The sequence below is a fragment of the Schistocerca gregaria genome, chromosome X, assembly GCF_023897955.1.
Source record: "Schistocerca gregaria isolate iqSchGreg1 chromosome X, iqSchGreg1.2, whole genome shotgun sequence".
NCBI classification, from domain to species: domain Eukaryota; kingdom Metazoa; phylum Arthropoda; class Insecta; order Orthoptera; family Acrididae; genus Schistocerca; species Schistocerca gregaria.
Genome location: NC_064931.1, coordinates 685,438,243 through 685,457,657, shown reverse-complemented (window position 1 = coordinate 685,457,657; position 19,415 = coordinate 685,438,243). Strand labels below are relative to the sequence as shown.

General features: G+C 40.6%; 1 protein-coding gene across 1 annotated transcript in view; it reads right to left on the bottom strand.

Moving 5' to 3' along the window:
* Positions 1–273: 273 nt before the first annotated feature.
* Positions 274–19,415, bottom strand: part of LOC126299510 (trypsin-1-like) — a 35,747-nt gene continuing 16,605 nt past the window's right edge. The window contains exons 5-7 of the mRNA XM_049991472.1: positions 11,294–11,407; positions 11,041–11,193; positions 274–1,325 (exon numbers count right to left, since the gene is read on the bottom strand). Of these exons, the coding sequence (XP_049847429.1) occupies positions 1,179–1,325; positions 11,041–11,193; positions 11,294–11,407 (414 nt within the window). The 3' untranslated portion in view covers positions 274–1,178. The remainder of the gene's footprint in view (positions 1,326–11,040; positions 11,194–11,293; positions 11,408–19,415) is intronic.

The window sequence follows — 19,415 nt, the reverse complement described above, 5'->3', positions numbered from 1 at the left end:
TGGCCATTGATAACAGAAGGGATGGAAAGGCTAATATGCTGAAGGGTTTATTTAATATTTGCTCTCAACAATATTAATTGTTGTCAGAATAGGAAAACAGAAGTAATTTGCTTTCCTTTTTGTGATAGTTCTATTAGTAATATGAAAAAGTCCCTCAAGGAAAGGTGTTAGATAATTTCAAACGCTATATTTGTAACATGTAAGTGTTACAAAAATAACAGGCTCTGAGAAGTATGTGGAAGCTATTTTGTAAAAAAATAATAGGTTATAATGGACATATTTCATAGTGTACCAATGAATTTAGTGTACACTTAACAGAAATTTATTCCTGTGGACATTATTTAACACCACAGATAAATTTTTAGTACTAGAAATAGTGCAAAAAAGTTTTTCTTAGTTCACCAACCTTTGAAATTGCAAATTATATTACATTAAAATTTTTTTAAATATTTTTTGGACAACAATAATTCAGTTGTGTTTTTGATGTTTGTATGTAAAGTAAAGACTTTCAGTAATCACTCCTTACTCTGACCTTTCAGATTTCCTTTGCATAGGAAAAATGTGTAACGAATGTAATAGACGTATATACTATGGTACTCTAACTTTAAGTACTCTGGAAATTTGGAACGTTGTCTTTAATAGAACAATATTCAGATTTAAAAAATCACAACACATTCTTTCAGATTAACATTTAAATAATACTATCATTTTCACTATGATACATAAGAAGACAATATTGCAGAAGAATTAAATAGTTGTTAGCAAATATCACTTATACAGTTAAAAATGACACTAATGACATACAACACACTGATAAATAATACAAAAATCAGTCCACATTCAAACACATTGTACTTTATAAAAAATATACTTTAAAAAAGAAACCATTGTAACAGTCACAGATGAAGTATAAAAACAGCTCATCCACATTACATAATGAAAAATGAAGACTATGTGTAAATTGAAATGACAATTCTGGCAATAATGATTCTTTTTTACAAACTCGTTGTAGTTGACAAAGTCATTCTGCTCCACTTCCACGCACCATTTGATGAGATGTGATACTTAGTTTTATTTACACATTTGGTTTCAGTGAAATATAGTTTATCTTAAGTAACAACATATTTATTTTAGTTGTATGTGTATAGAACAGTCACTGAGTCAGCCTTATTAGTCATTCAGACATTTGTGTTATTGAGTATCCAGTTACTGAATGCAGAAACTCGAGTGTACACATGTGGATATTCACTTCTCGCACAACCAATTGCCCATGACACGAGTCCAACCAGCTTCCGTTTTGCTACCAAACCACCGCCATTGTCACCCTATGGAAGATATGAATAGATGTTAGAAACAATTTAGTCTATATTATCTTATACAGAGTGTTAAAAATACATCTTAGTTTAATAATTTAATAACTGTTACTCTGAAGTAAGATATATTTTCTGTTGCTGATGTCATTTTCTTATAGAAAGATCTGTTTGGCTTGGGGTTCTGAGGGTGAGGTGTTGGACTATAAGTCCAAAAGTCTGGTGGACTAACTTAAGAAGACAGTATGATTTTTGTTAGCCACTTATCACATTAAAAACCAATGGAAAAGACATTTATATGTGAAAAATGTCAAGTTACACAATGATTTAGAGCCCATGTTAAACTGTAGATTACGGTATCACTGGCGTGGCAGATCAGTTCAGAATTTGGAGAGAGGAAAGGGCATACTACTTCCAGTAGTATGGTGCTTAGTAAAGCACTGCTGTGTGCAAACCAACTTTTGGGTCGACAATGGATTTACCTTACGTTCAGCTGTTTATTAAAGTGTATCAAGATTATTAAGTAAACTGTCTAGATGAAATTGTTATTCCATATGCACAGAAAATGTAAAATGCACTGATTAGCCAGCTCATTATTGCCACCTGATTAATAGCAGGGTGGTCCTCCTTCGAAATGCTATATATCATTGATTCTGTCTGAAATGGGTTCAGCAAGTTGTTGGTAAGTTTGCAAAGGTATGCGGCACCAGATGCCTTTGCGTTGGTCCCACAATTATTGTAAATTACAGCTGGTGGTTTATAGGTGCAGAGCTAGTGCTTGACAGCTTGCCATATGTATTCCATCAGGTTCAGATCAGGCAAATTTGGTGGCCAAGACATCAACATGGGTTCACTATCATTCTCCTTAAAACATTATAGCATGATTAGCATGATTCTGGCCTTGTGACGCTGGCTGTTATCTTACTGGAAGATGCTGCTGGCATCAGGAAAGCCATCAAGCAGGAAGGGATGCAGGTGGCCCACAATAATGTTTTTGTTATCCACAGCTGTCATGATGGCTTTGATTACTACCACCGATCCCATGGAAGCCCAGAAAGATGTGCCCCATAGCATTATACTCTGCCTAGCAGTTTGCTGTCGTGAGATCTGCCACAAGTCACGTCCTGTTTTACAGAGACACCAAGCCTCCAACCACGACATTTTATGATGAGGCATGGGCGTCCAACATCTTGTCACCTACTCGTGAGTTCAACATCCTTCAACCACTTTCTATTAATGCTCATGAATAGCCAACCAACTTTGCCTCTTCCAAGATGCTCATTCCTGAGGTGCTCATTTGCTCATGCCTGGCTGTAACAATATGACCTATGTGAAAGTTGCTTCTGTCTGTTGGTTTCCCCGTTTGTGGCCTGTATTGTCACCAGAATGACTCTCCATTAATCTCTGCTCTGTTTATATACGTTCATTATAGCATCACACTGGCATAACATGATCAGGTGGCATTCAGTTTCATGGTGGGCAGTGGTCCCAGTGTTTTGATTTATCTGTGTAGCTTACTCAATGTGCAGTCCTTTAGAGACAGGGCGCTAGTTTACTTGTTAAATATAAATTGAGCAATTTTCAATGAGATTGTTGAAGAAGTGATTACTTAATTTGCCTAAAGTAGTTTAGAAACCACAGAAAACCTAAAGTTGCATAGCTGGGAGGAGGATTTGAAGTCTGCTGTTCCTAAATGTCAGTCCACCATTTTAGTGTCCAGTATGTTGATCTTTCATTAAGTTTCTTCATCACTCATTTGTGCTTGTTTAAATAGAAAATAATCTCAGGTGTAAACATAGCCAACAATGGTTTAATTGCCAAATGAACAGATTCTTGTACAATAATTAAACAAAGAAATTTATTTCTTGCAGTCAGATATTTCAGCCTTAAAAAATCCCAAACCTGTAATTTCTGCAAATGCTGTTCATTTAGCCAAAGTTTTATTCTGCACTACCAGCCAGTTTCACCAATAGTACCATTCACAAATTCATCTAACTAACAGCATTCTCAAATAGGACACAATTCAAAAGATGTAAAATCTGTACAACTACACTTACAGTATCATAGCATCATAAAATAAAACAATTAATGACCATATGTAATTGCTTACAAGGATTATATCATCGTTACACCTGGAAAATTGCAAAAATGAAACAATAAATACTTTATGCGTAGGTGTGTAGGGCCTATTATATAATAGTTCCAAAATTAATGGTTTGTGATCTGTTATATTCTAAGTCACGCACACCTATGTGCATATAGTTTATGATTTTAATTTTGACACACACCAAATGTACAGATGTTCTAATAAACTATACTATGTAAGATCATTCTCTGTTTTTATATTATAATGCTACAGCTGGTTTAGTTTTATAGACATAAAATTTTTGAAGTGTAGTCTATTTGAATGCATTGTTATATTAGAAGCACATGTTAAAATAGTACAAGTGTCATAACTGATCTATCATGCAGAATAAAATAAAATATTTAACCTAGTTGACTGTCTTTAAGGAAATGATGATATCGTTTGTGCAACTTAGAAATCTTGTCAAATGGCGGGTTCATAGTATTTACTTCAGTACCAGTTTACGACTTAACAACAAAGATGTATGACTATACCACATTAAATAATTTTTATGACTTAGGCACTCACTTACTACTTTTTTATTAACCGATATGGTTCCTCCAGAATAAAATATCCTTTGTGTAGTACAGTATCACTCTGAATATTATTCTCAAGTTGGGCAATAAAATAATCTAAATTATTTTACACAGCATTTACTGTGGAAAATCTCCAGCCTACATACATAACTTTCTCCCTGTCCCAACTTAACCCATGACCTCAGTACTCTTCCCCTTAAACGCACTTTCACACTCTGTTCTTCAGTCTTTCCATTTATTAATTGATGTGATCTTGAACATTCTCATTCTGCAGTGCCTGCACTACAAATTCACACACAGATGACTGTGTGACACTTTTCATGAAATACTGAACAATGTAGACACCCTAAAATACTATAACTAATGAGCAATTAAAGTAACAATTCATCATATATAACAAAATTGGGACCAGACAAAGTTATGTCGAAGTGCTTCCCAGACTTTAAAGACATTTAATAAACAAAGCTTAGTGTGAAATGAATTAATTATTTACGTATGATCAAAGTCGATGATAGAGTTTTACTTGGCAGTTTAAAAGTTTGCTAAGGCCAAAATAGATCCACATGTCTATGGCAAAGTAAAAAAACAAACAGTAAAACAGTGATCAACTGAATAATTTATTTGAACACCAAAGTGTTGTAATAGGCATGAGTGGACACAAGTGCAGTCCTGTTTATTCATGAAAGCATGTGGTCAGAAACCAGTATCCTAGTCTTTAAATTTCTGAACCAATAGAGGTGGCAGTTATTAAGACAGTGGACTTACATCCAGGAGAAGTGGGGTTCAAATTCGTATCTCTGCATCCTTATTCAGATGATCCATGGTGTCAGCAAACTTTGAGATGATTTCTTTCAGAAGACAAAAATTATTTAATTCTGCAAACTTGTCCCATACGGGTTTGGGCTTCGTCTCTAATGATCTTGTTGCAGGTAGAATAATACATTTCTGAACACTATTTAGGACTCATCTCATGGACATATATTTTCAGCAGCATTGCATTTGGAGGCCAACTTCAACTTCCACTATGAATCCAAGAGAATTTGTATAATATCCTCTCAGACTGCATGTAAATGATTGCTGTTTTGCCCTCAGAACCTTGCTACACTAAAACTGGCGATGAGAAATGAAAAAAAATTCACTTCTTGGGGATTTCACAGACACTATCAACAGTTTCGTTTAACTTAATAATTTATGTAATCCATAGATAATATTTACATTAAATGTTATTACCGGTGTGTGGAGTGTGACAATTGGGCAAAAGTTCTACACATACCTGTTTAATAAAAAAATATACTTATATGAATCCTTGATGCCCATTTACTGGTTTGTAATTGATTATTTACCATTCATGTCCATGAGTTAGGACATTGTGCAGACTATACTGCAGTAGGACAAAACTGAAATACATGAAATATGTAGCACACCAGATTCTAACTCATATTGTGTAAATTTGGCACAACCACTTTTGAATGACACTACACGCAGGCATGAGAATGACAGACTGGAGGTCAGCCACAGTAAGTGTCACTTCAAAATTGTGACGAAGAATTCAGGAGGAAAACAATATTCGTTGGCAGTACAGACAAGACTGACGATGAGCTACAGTCTAGCACTAGGAGCATTATCTTGTCGTGAGGGTGATTCTTGCCATTTTTTTACCTGTGGAAGCTAAGTGCACATAATAAATGTCCCGTTGACGATATGGATAAACGTGTTATTAGGTAGCAATCTCTGGATTATTATGAACAGTCCCAAGAAATGTGAACTATGCGAAATCTTCATATCTTGAATGTCACTAATAAGAAAATTTTAAGAAAATTTATTCTGTTTATGGAATTTGGTGCTAGAATGAATAAATCTTCGTGTGTGAAAACGAGAGATATAGTTCCAAAAAGGCGTACTTTCCTTAAGACAAAACACAGTTTCATATGCATTAAACTGTGAGTAAAAGTCATCAAAATGAGTCAAGAGCATTGTTAAACAAGAGTGGTGATCGGCGTTGAGCTATGTGGAGTACTGGCATATACAGTACTTGTACTTTTTCTTTGTATAGCGTTCCCGTTGTAAGAATACTGGAGTATATACTACCAACACCTCGCATTCCTGTTTCTCGGGTATGTTGCCACCAACGAGATAGAGTATACATAGGCTGTGGCACGAAATTTAGCGCTCTTTGCCATTCCACGCTGTATTAATATGCACCATGTTTTCGGAAGTAATCTGTTGTTGTTTTGAGAGCGAAACAGTACGTCTGCGAACTTGTAAGACTATAGGGTGCAGCAAATAAAAGTGGCCAGGACGAGTGGATACGAGTGAACGTGAATTTGTGGCAGCAGAAACGGAGGAGAAAAAGATCCACAGCTACTTCCAACAGGATGGAGCAACTGCCCATAAAGCCGCCAGAACCTTGGAGAACATTTACGCAATCTTCACCACTGATAGAGTTGTTTGCAGAGGTTAGTTTGGTCGCGGCCCCAGCTGGCAACCCAGGTCACCTGATCTGTCACTGTGTGATTACTTTGTGTAGGGAGCCCTCAAGTCTAATATGTATCGTAACAACCCTCATAGTGTTCAAGAGCTGCAGCTAAACATTTCGGATGAGGCTGTAGCAATTCCAGCACTCCAGCTTCGATCCGCCTTCAGCAACTTGCTGACAAGGGCCAAAAAGTGCCAAGAGATGAATGGTGGTCACTTTCAACATCTACTATAGGGAGGTTAGTTCTGTATTCCCTTTCCTCTGCCTTGTTTCTTTATAACCTGGAATTCTGTTCTCCAGGCCGCTTTTATTTGTCCCACCCTGTAAATCATGCCCAACGTTTGCATAGTGCCAAACTGCATGCATAAAAGCAATAGCACTACGAATATATCGTATTTCAGATGAGTACTGTTTAAAAATACACTATTGGCCATTAAAATTGCTACAAAAAGAAGAACTGCAGATCATGAACGGGTATTCATTGGACAAATATATTATACTAGAACTAACATGTGATCACATTTTCCGCATTTTGGGTGCATAGATCCAGAGAAATCAGTACCCAGAACAACCACCTCTGGCCGTAATAATGGCCTTGAGACGCCTGGGCATTGAGTCAAACAGAGCTTGGATGGCGTGTACAGATACAGCTGCCCATGCAGCTTCAACACGAGACCACGGTTCATCAAGAGTAGTGACTGGCGTATTGTGACGAGCCAGTTGCTCGGCCACCATTGACCGGACGTTTTCAATTGGTGAGAGATCTGGAGAATGTGCTGGCCAGAGCAGCAGTCGAACATTTTCTTTATCCAGAAAGGCCCGTACAGGACCTGCAACACGCGGTCGTGCATTATCCTGCTGAAATGTAGGGTTTCGCAGGGATCGAATGAAGGATAGAGCCACGGGTCGTAACAAATCTGAAATGTAACGTCCACTGTTCAAAATGCCGTCAATGCGAACAAGAGGTGACCGAGACGTGTAACCAATGGCACCCCACACCATCACGCCGGGTGATACGCCGGTATGACGATGACGAATACACGCTTCCAACGTGCGTTCACCGCGATGTCACCAAACACGGATGCGACCATCATGATGCTGTAAACAGAACCTGGATTCATCCGAAAAAATGACGTTTTGCCGTTCGTGCACCCAGGTCGGTCGTTGAGTACACCATCGCAGGCGCTCCTCTCTGTGATGCAGCGTCAAGGGTAACCGCAGCCATGGTCTCCGACCTGATAGTCCATGCTGCCGCTAACGTCATCGAACTGTTCATGCATATGGTTGTTGTCTTGCAAACGTCCCCATCTGTTGACTCAGGGATAGAGACGTGGCTGCACGATCCGTTACAGCCATGCGGATAAGATGCCTGTCATCTCGACTGCTAGTGATACGAGGCCGTTGGGATCCAGCACGGCGTCCCGTATTACCCTCCTGAACCCACCGATTCCGTATTCTGCTAACAGTCATTGGATCTCGACCAACGCGAGCAGCAGTGTCACGATACCTTAAACCGCAATCGCGATTGCTACAATACGACCTTTAGCAAAGTCGGAAACGTGATGGTACGCATTTCTCCTCCTTACACGAGGCATAACACCAACGCTTCACCAGGCAACGCCGGTCGACTGCTGTTTGTGTATGAGAAATCGGTTGGAAACTTTCCTCATGTCAGCACGTTGTAGGTGTCGCCAACGGCGCCAGCCTTGTGTGAATGCTCTGAAAAGCTAATCATTTGCGTATCACAGCATCTTCTGCTTGTCGGTTAAATTTCGCGTTTGTAGCACGTCATCTTCGTGGTGTAGCAATTTTAATGGCCAGTAGTGTATTATCTGTTAGTGATGTTGTACATCAGTGCTACACACAGGCACACAAAGAAATTTACATGAGTATGTGAATTTACTACTTTCCCCAAAGTTTGTAATTTCCTTATACACTATCATGTACCATGCCCCTTTGTTATGACTTCCGAAGACATGAGGGGGGATTGTTCAATTTGTTACACTTTGGTCGCGGTGTTGTCTTTCTGCGGTATTTGTTTCTTTGGCTTCCATCACGAAAAGTCTTCAGTTCGCTCTGGCAGGTAACAACGCTATGGTATCTAGGTCAACAAACAACTGTGTTTTGAATTTTTTAGCGAGCATCTAACGAACAAAAGGCAACATAGGACTATATTTAAAGGCTTCATCCAATCAGAGCTGATAGTGGATTTCAGAGGGAAACTTTTAAGTAATAGCATTGCCAGAGACGAACTACTTCAACGTTCATCTCCATATGAAGCACTATGAAAGCATTACAAAAAATCGGAAAAAGGATCCGCAGAGACTGCTATTGCGCCACAGTGCTGTTCAGGACAAATAGGTGCAGGTAGGATCAGCGTGTGGGCAGTGCCTAGCTACTGTTATCTGAAGTTTTACCACCAAGTTTAACATCTCACAAGCACAAACCCTATAAGATTGGCACCATTAATGCATTTTCAAAAATGGGACCTTTCAGTCACTGGATGTCGAACATAAAAACATGCTACTGAATATTTGTCACATCTGATCAAGTGAGCTAAACCGACGACCGTCAGTATTCGATATCTGTGTTTTGCTTCCATGATTTTTATCACATTTTTCTGGGCCGTTTTACTATAGCTGATTCACATTCAAAAGGATCTGAGATCATAAAACTTCCGATCATCCCAGTGTTGGTCTTTAACGTTTACACTGTATCACTCAGACAAATGTCTAAATGATCATTCAGAATGATTACGTTTAATTTCCTGCCCCGTTCTTGCCTACTCATTCTGCCAGTTACGACATATGCTGCTCATCCTATACTACACGAAGGCTTTTTCTCACCTATTTCATACCTAGTTACAAACATATAACTACTACATCCCACTAAACAGTTCCATTCACCGTACCACATCCTGCCTCTTATTTCATATCATATCCTCTCCACTCCCATCTGCACCCATCTCTTACCTACAGTTAACAGCAGCCTTCACCACCATTAACTTCAAAGAACACAGAACTATGAATATCACTAATATATCCTTAGACATCAAATCGTGTAATCGTATTTAAAGAACTCGGAGCTCAACAGTGACAAACAATTTTTTTCATAGAAAATATTTTGTCTCACTAATCGTTCCTGTTAATGACTATATATAGGAGGCGCACAAAAATATGGAAACACCAAAAGCACAACACAATACCATGAGTAATACGGCGTAGAAACTCCTTAGCATTCAAAACAACTTCCGGTCATCTTGGAATAGATAAATAAAGGTCCTGTATGGTTTTCAAGGGAACCTTTTACCAATCTTGGGCAACGGCCATGCCGCGGTGGATACACCGGTTCCCGTCAGATCACCGAAGTTAAGCGCTCTCGGGCGTGGCCGGCACCTGGATGGGTGACCATCCCAGCCACCATGCGCAGTTGCCATTTTTAGGGGTGCACGCCAATTTAGGAGCTACTCGACCGAATAGTAACGGCTCCGGTCAAAGAAAACCAACGTAACGACCGGGAGAGAGGTGTGCTGACCACACGCCCCTACTATCCGCATCCTCAGCTGAGGATGGCGAGGCGCTCGGATGGTCCCGATGGGCCACTTGTGGCCTGCAGACGGAGTGCTTCCTTTTTACCAATCTTCCTGCAAAATAGTGACAAGTTCAGGTAACGATCACGGAGCTGTATAGTGATCACGCACCCTTCTCTACAATGCTGAGGTTTCCAAGGGAGATGCAAAAACTCATCCTCATAATCACTAAATCAGTCATTGCGCGAGATGTTGACAGAGGGACACTGTCGTCTTGGAACACAGCAACACCATAGCGGAACAAACGTTGTACTATGGGACTGACCCGAAATGGTCACATATTCCTTTGCACTAACGTAACCTTTCAGATTAACTGTGGGGGGAATACCACAATATGGCTGCCCGAATCATCAACGAACCTTCACTATGTTTCACTATTGGGACGTAATCTCGGCCAGAAGTTTCAAATAGAGTGAAACAAGACTTATCTGAACAAATGACTTTTTTTTACATTGCTCCACAGCCCACGTTTTCGGCTTCGGCTCCACAGTTTCCTGTTACAGCATTTACAGCACTGATGGGTGGTTTTGGAATTCCATCCCTCTCTGCAATTCCACATTTATGGAGTTCTTTTCCAGTCGCGTTGGTGTTGACAGGGTTCGCGAGTGCGACGTTCAGTTATGCAATGACTACTACAGCTGTCGACTTCTTATTTTTCGTCACAATACTCTCAATATACTTTGGTCGGTGTCCTGACAGCGTGTGATGTTTTTTCGCTTTCCCTGTATGCGGTACAAATGTTCGATACGGCACCTCTTGAAACACTAAACACATCGGATATCTTGGATACGGAAGCACCCATCATACGAGCGCCAACAATTTTCCCACCCTCGAATTGACTTAGCCTCGACAGAATGCAACTAACACATCCAACCTACTGAGGTGCCGCTCGTGATCAAATACAACAGCAGGCGTGGCTAGCATCTGTATTTATGTTCAGATATGCATTTCTAGTGGTGTTTCCATATTTTTGTCCAACCCTTTGTCTTCTTTTGGAACATTACCTGGCAGCTGTCTTTTCCACCTGACGGGTATGCAGCACATATCATTCTTTTGTTGACACCTCCGAAATACATGTAGGATTTGTCACATTCTGCGAAGTCGATTATTGGCACTTCCACTTTATACAGCGTTCGAGTGTACTTGGGAACACCAAACTGAAATAAGATTAACACATTTATTTAAATTTCTGAACATGAGTACACTTAACCAGAGCATGTGAAGTTAGTGGTCTGTCGGTAACAAATCAACACATACGTTTTTAGTCCCCCATCCTGCAACCACTCCGACGGTGCCAGCAGAGAACTCTTCATCCTGCTTTGGTAACTTCACTGGTTTCACCTTCTTACTAAACTTGAATGCGGGCTTCACCTGTAATCAAATACACCAATTGTAATTCAGAAACTGAAAGAACTGTCTTCTTACACACACACACACACACACACACACACACACACACACACACAATATACTGTTCATTTAACTCGGAGGGGTAATCCACATCTCTGGCGCTAAGTTTCTGCTGCAAAGATGTTGCAACTCGAGAACATCGACACTTGGTTAAAACACGACGAAAGAAATACGTCTGTCATTTCACGTTGCATCTTAAACAGAGAAATGCAGTTTTAAGAGACTACTCTCATTTGGTTGTCGATATCGTTGAAGATACAGCAAATGCTTTACTGTTGGTAGTAGAGATCTACGTATACAACCACAAGGCGAAAACTTCCTGACAGACTGATTTTTTCATCAGAAAGCTAGTATTGATGTCCTCCAGTTTCCCTACTCCAAAATCACCATTTGTGACTGCTGGGTTGTCCTGATCAAATATGACTATTTTCCATTTGCAGCTGAGGCCCCTTCTTACGTAGTTTTTCATTTAGTCAGACCGGTAGATTTGAGTAGCTTTTTTGCTAGCTTTGTTTTGCCCTTGCAGGGAAATTAGTATCGGTAAGAATAATCCATTTTTTTTTGTTCCAGAAAACACTAATCAGTGTTTCTGGGGGATGAAATCGACTTCACTTGTTTTTGCTGCAGGGACACTGTCTTCCACCAGCTGCTATTTTGTTTGTGGCGTGTAGTGACGAACCCACGTCTTATTCAGAGCAACAAATTGGCACACAAAATCAGTTGAATTCTTTATGAAATATTCCAAATATTACTGAAAATTTCGCCATAGAACATGCTTTTGGATAAGATTTAAAATAATTCGTTGTGCACTTTCTCGATAGTTTCTCAAGTTGTTGAACTAGTGGGACATGCTCCCTGCGGGTCATCGTCAAGACATTGAATTTAGCCACTGTATTTTTTATTGTTGGGCTTGAAGCATCAAGTCTTCACTAACTTGGATGAACTTCCAACAGTGAGCTTTACTGCGGCAAAGTTACCTAGTTCATCTATTTGAACAGAACATATGCAGCATGGTTACTTTAAAATGTTAGAAAATAGAATTTCTTTGATGCCAACGCCATCTCTGTGTCGTGCAGAGAACGTTTCACTTCGTCCTTTTATGTGGCTGAAACTCTTGCTTTGTCATTTACTGAGGATTGAGGCACCCAGCAGCACTACCCACCTTTATTCTCTGATCATCACGCGAAAGAGTGCACAGCAAAACAAAGATACAATTGGTGTACGTATGATGAAGATTTTTTTTATGGCCCACTCGTTTGTTTAGTAGGTTGAAAATTATCGTCTGTCATTCTGTGATTCAATACAGACATCAAGGATATGTCAAATTTATAAAAAGAGTTAACGGATGACAACATAAACATGACTTTAATTGACACTGATAACACGATTTACTTTGAGCTCAAGTATGATACCCTGATTCATTGATGAAGGTACTCTGTACTTGTTACCCATATGATACAATAAATGACAGAAAAGTTTTACATCTATGGAACAGCTTAAAAACAGGTGATGGGGTCATAATTTGTGTCTCCTAATGTGGTATGCGCTCACTGCAGAAGACCAACAGCACCTCTCACTGGTAAAATAGGGATTAGCAAGATTACTGGTTACTTCTTGACAGCTATTTCTGAAGAATGTCCAGACTCGCTGCTGTGTGATACTGACTTATTTCTTTCATTTTCACTACAGATCCGTTTCGGCTAACATTGCCATTATGGAGTGACCTGGTACAACGTACGTGCCATAATGTGCTTATTTCGTGTTCGTTCATCCACGAAACTATTCACCCAATGTCTTCGAGCACTGCAGTGTCGTGTTGTTCATGGAACGCACCCTATCACCTTGCTTGCATAGAGTGCGAAGGCAACTGCGACCAATTTTGGGTGATATTTTGCATTCTGTTTCTATCTACTGGGCTCGGCGAAATCCATTTGCAGTGTCATTTCAGCCGACAGTCTGTGTGCAAGCGCTAATGATCGTTTGTGGTGGTGGTTTCACAGGGACGATCTTGGTTTTGTAATCTTCAGGAACTTACCCTTAGAAAGACGACCGTTTTGGAACGGGCGCCTTTCATGCACCGCGAAATTGCTCCATGTTCGGTGAAAGCCACTTTCTTGATCACATACATTCAGCCATGCGTCGCCTCTTCCTGCTAGAACTACGTATTTTTACCAAAACGAGAAGATACAATTCTGTCTTGGCGCGAGGGGACAGCTCTGACATGGTCCGGCCAACGAGAATGCTAGGTGGCAGAATTCGGCTTGATTCACCACGATATGCTGGGCAAAGAAACTGTTTTCTTGTTCGCTGCCCGGTGCAGCACGTTGTAGCAAACAGTGCATTCGACCAGCAAACATCGATATTACGGTGAGATCGTAGCCAGCCACTAGCATTGCAATAGGTTTCAGCATTAGGCACCAGTAAACTCAAGTGATTTACAAGTAGCAATTACCACTCAAGACGAAGTTTTCAGGGTATCTGTAATATTACTTCCTTTTTGAATCTGAAACGTTGTTCGGAAGTAATGTATGATACTCTTACTCGATGTAAGTAACCATATTATCGAGACCCAGATTTGGGACCCATTAAAATTGTTAATATTGCAAAAGAAATTTTAATTACACGTAATAAATGCCAGATAGCACTTTAATTTGTTAGAAAAAGTATATTCATTAATATTTCATACCGACACATACAGATACAGATGAAATGAACATCTAGTTAAGGATAATGGAAAAATTCGGGACAGAGCTAAAAAAATCGTGACTGTCCCAGAAAGAACATGACGGACTGTCACCTTATGTTTGTTCATCGCGATCATTTGAAGTTGTGCAACTAATCTACTGGTAAATTGTTCTGTTTATCTATTGCATTTAGAATTAACTCACACCGGCATGGCTCTAAAGTTACCATCCTCGGTGTGAATGAGTTGATCGCTGTCAAGACGTATCATATCACAAAAACTAAATTTTATAGGTACACAAAAAAATTAGTATATCCCAGAGAATTTGCAGTTATTCACTCATTTCTAAAGATGTGTGAGAACTCTCTAATGAATAAAATCTCTGTACTCCAGATTTCACAGGTGGGAGGATATTGCCCCGTCAGAGGGCCTCATGGTCAGTGCCATCTGCTCTTAGAACTGTGCACAAACTACAAACTCATAAAGTAATGATAATTCATCGACTGATTAGTACAGATACTGCTGTGAGCCGCCAGTCCTGCAGCGGGCTATTGTAGTCTGTGCATGATAGAGAGGTTATGCCTGAAATTTTCTTTTTTTTCCTCATAAATAAAAAAAAATGTCGTGTGACTAGGTCCTCCGTTCGGGTAGACCGTTCGCCGGATGCAAGTCTTTTGATTTGACGCCTGAATCGTGTCTGCATTCATCAGCGTATATGAACTCGTAGAACAATCGAAGCCGAATATCCTCATCAGTTGCAAAAGAGCCCCTGCACAGAGGGAAAGCAGGAGTGCGATGTGCAGTTCGTGCTACAGAATTAACGGATCCACCTTTTTGCAGTAAATCATAGCTTCTGATATGTGTATGAACAATGTATGTGTCCTCACAACTTTTTTTTTGAGAGAACTATGTCTCGATTTTTTGGTTATAATGGCAGTGTGACTCATTAAAAGAAAAATGAGCATTTGCCAATCACGCTTTATGGTATTGCAGAGTTGTGGAGATTTGACAGTGCTAAGTTTATACGAATGCTAGTCAAGATTTCATAACAGACAGGCCTCTTCCATCTGATTAGCTTTTCTAATGATGAACAGAGACCAAGCGCGTAGATTATTTACATTGTCACAGTGCTGAAGTTTGGTATGATTAATGTCGGTGGCAATTTAGTGAATTTTGCTCTCAATGCTGAAGGAATTCTGATAGATACACTCGTCTGGATAAAAAGAAAATTTAATCAAGAGACTATAAACGGTTCATTGAAAAACTTACAAAGTAATATCATTTATAACTGACTGTCAGTGAATCTACCAAAAGATTAAAATTTCAAATCAGTGCCATTATGTTATCCATTAAGCATATTGTAAAAATGTATGTATGTATCTCCTCCTAAACCGCTGGATTTATTTCAATCAAACTTGGTAAATATATATTATTTACTGTCTGGAAGGCACCACTGTGGGGCTAGCAACCACCTGCGTGTCAAAGGGGTGGGAATAGAGGCGAAAACGAAGTGTAACGACGCGCAAATAGCCAGAGTATATTCATCCAGGATTTGAGAATGCGAACACTCAGTGACTATGCACATACCACTCTCTCTCTCTCTCTCTCTCTCTCTCTCTCTTTCTCTCTCTCTTTCTCCCCCCCCCCTTCTCCCCCTCCCCTGTCACGCAAAACTGCCTACTCACGCACGACGTTTTAAGTTATTACTGCTTCACTACGTGGTCTATTTGCAACACATTTTGCAGACAGTGTTCGTTTATACCACTGAATGTACCTGAAAAAATATCTCATTGTACGGCACATATTTCAGGAAATATGACGTCATAAACAATGAGATACGAGAAAAATTGCCGCATCATGCGTGACGTTTTTTTTAAATTTGTTGTTTCTTTCCTCGGAGTCTCTATTCGCAACAAACTTCACAAACATTATCTACATGTATAAATGAATGACTTGCAAAATAATATCATTATGCAACACATATCTAAGGAGATATCACGACATAAACACTGAGAAGCGCGAAAAACTGCCGCATCAAGCATGATTTTTAATTTACTACTTCTTTACTACTAACCCTTTTCGCAAGTTTTTCAGAGAGTATTCAGATATTCCACTGAAGCTTTTTGCGAAATTGTATCACTGTACGACGCATAGTTCAGGAGATAGGACGTCGTTAACCCGGAGGTGCATGAAAACGAAACTGTGGGGCGAAACTCGCTAGAGATACAGGTGAAATATATGTACAAATATCTGTTAAATATGTGAAATATATTTGAAATGTATGTGACATGTGGTACCCGCCAAAACCTAAGGTAAAATAGCTCCTCTTAAACTCCTGCATTGATTGCAACCACACTTGGTACGTTTATTACTTACTACCTCGAAATAAATATTGTTGGGGTAAGAACAACCAACTTCCTGTTTTGATGGGGATGATAAAGTGGTGATGGAGAGAGAACGGGGAGGAAGGAGCAGATGGACGGACAGAGAGAGAGAGAGAGAGAGAGATGAAGGGGACACACAAAGACAGGGGAGAGGAAGAAATGGACTTAGTGGAGGAGATAGACGGAGAGAGGGGAGGAGGAAGTGATCAGAGAGGTGGAAGGAGGAGATGGAGGGAAAAAGGGGGAAGGGGCTTATTGACTAATAAAAGATTGGAATTCATACATACCCATGCAACGCTGCGTGCTCAGTTAGTCATGAAATAAAATAAAAGAGGAAATGGGTGTATTCTTATGGTACTATCTGTCAAGTCTACTCTAGATCACAGGTCGTTGGTTGAAATTGTTGAAGGACACTAGCAGGCCAATTACTGAGCGACTGTTGCTCAAACTTGTTCAATCAGCAAAATGTCTTGCGATTTAGTCGACAACGAAAGAACTGAGTTTAGTTGTACTACAGAGGGAACCTCGTCGGAGCAGCGTAGGGTTGGAGCCACATTCTTAGAGTTCTTTGAGAGTAAAGTCTCCAGAGGAAGATTAGAACTTTAATTTTTACAGATTTCCTAAGACGAAGATGATAAAAAATGAAATGATGCTGTGGCATTATTGGCCAGGAAGCCCCGCCTGCGGTAGTTCGGGCGCCTAGTGCAAGCTTTTCTATTTGATCCCACTTGGGCGACTTGCGCGGTGATGACGATGAGATGTAATGATCGGAACAATACAAACACTCAGACCCCGAGCGAAGAAAATCTCCATCGCGGCCGGGAATCGATTCTGGGACTGCAGGATCTAGAGGCAGCAACGCTGACCATTTTTTTCTTCTTTCTATTTGTTTCTTCGTCGTTTTTCTTATGCAGTTCTGTGCGGCTGTCGCATTACATCTCTCAAATTCCTTGAATGAAAACTTTACTCGGATTTTTGTTACAGAGGATAGCTGGACGGCTGACCGAACAGGCTGAGCTCCCCTGCCGGCTACCGCTAGACCATGAGCCGTGGAAAATGGATATGATAACTGATAGTACCCGCACATCCTGGCTACAGGTATCTTCTGGGTAAGCGTATGTTGTCCCTCAACGTCACCCCTTCCATTTGTCCAGCATACCACTTCAAAATGCTAGCTGGAAATGGCATTACACTGGCCAACCAGAACATTATGGCTAGCCCTTTACTATGGGGATCGAGCGAGGCGTTGTGGTGGCAGGACACTTGACTCGCATTCGAGCGGACAGCGGTTCAAATTGACTTCCGGACTTCTAGATTTAGGTTTTCCGTAGTCTTCCTAAATGGCTCGCGGAAATGTTTGGATTGTTTCTTTGCAAAGCATACGGCCAATTTCGTTTCCCACTTTTTCACAATCCGCGCTTGTTGTTTGGCTCTAATGGTTCGTTGTTGATGTGACGTTGAACCCTAATCTTCCTTCCTTTGATGTAAGAATGAATATGTTTGAGTAATGTGAAGGATAGGAGTACGCTACAGTAAAAGTACAAAAGGTGATAGAGGCAAAAAGGATGGTTCAAATGGCTCTAAGCACTATGGGACCTAACATCTGAGGTCATCAGTCCCCTAGACTTAGAACTACTTAAACCTAACTAACCTAAGGACATCACACACATCCACGCCCGAGGCAGTATTCGAAGCTTCGACCGTATCAGCAGCGCGGTTCCAGACTGAAGCGCCTAGAACCGCTCCGCCACATCGGCAAAACGGAATCAGAGCACCGGCTCATTCTACAGGTGGTAGTGAAAGTTGTTCGTTTAAGAAACTTTGTCAATAGGCAGGTTGTGATGGTCTCCTGATTTAGGCGGATGTGGTGAAAAAGCTCGAGTTCTTCGTATTTTAGGTAGCTGCGGTCATTACCATCTGTCTTCAGTGGAACGACGATATTGATACAACTAGTGGAAGACAAGACGCTGTATGTTTACGCTTCGTTCAAGAACGTGGACGTAAGAACCCCGTTTTCACTCGCGCGGTCTGAGGCGCCTTGCGGGTCGCGCGGCTCCCCCAGTCGGAGGTTCGAGTTCTCCCTCGGGCATGGGTGTGTGTGTTGTCCTTAGCGTAAGTTAGATTAAGTAGTGTGTAAGCCTAGGGACCGATGACCTCAGCAGTTTGGTTCCATAGGAACTTACCACCACCCGTTTTCACTGAAAATCTGTAGCGTAACTGACGTGTGTTAGGATGGCTCTCGCGCCCTGATACGTCCCATTTCAACAGAACGGTTGTGCGTGTACAAGCCCAGAACTGTCCTGCAGTGATTCTGAAGACTACAGTTGTGGTTCTACTTGATGTTCTGGTACTCAAATCTGCCATTTATTAATCCTGTTGGAACACATATGGTATGCCATTGAGTACACGTGCTGATATCACATACAATTTCCTCGTAATCTATAGGAACTGCATGACTTTTGCGTGAACATATGTTGCCATACTTCTTTGTCCACTTACCACCTGCTTATAAAATCCACTCCTCGACAAACTATAGCTATCTTGCATGCTATAGGTGGCAGATGGGCATGGTACTGCAGGTAATTGGTGTATATTTCGTACACTTCAGGCAGAAAGTGGCGTCCAAGTTGCTAACAGGTCATATTTTCGAATATCTTAAATATTTTTAGTTATACGTTTGCATCAGAAGATGGCCAGGATCCACGTACTTTTTGTAACGTCATACTCGAAAAGCTGGAAACGTGAGCATGTGGACAGCCATCGGGTATCATCGATAACTTAGAGAAATCAGTAATGAAATGACTCAGAATGGCAATCGCTGTCTCCAGTACGTGACAGAGCCACATCTTTACTTCAGCAGGTACAACATTCCAAACAAAGTAAGTGCAATCACGTATTGCCT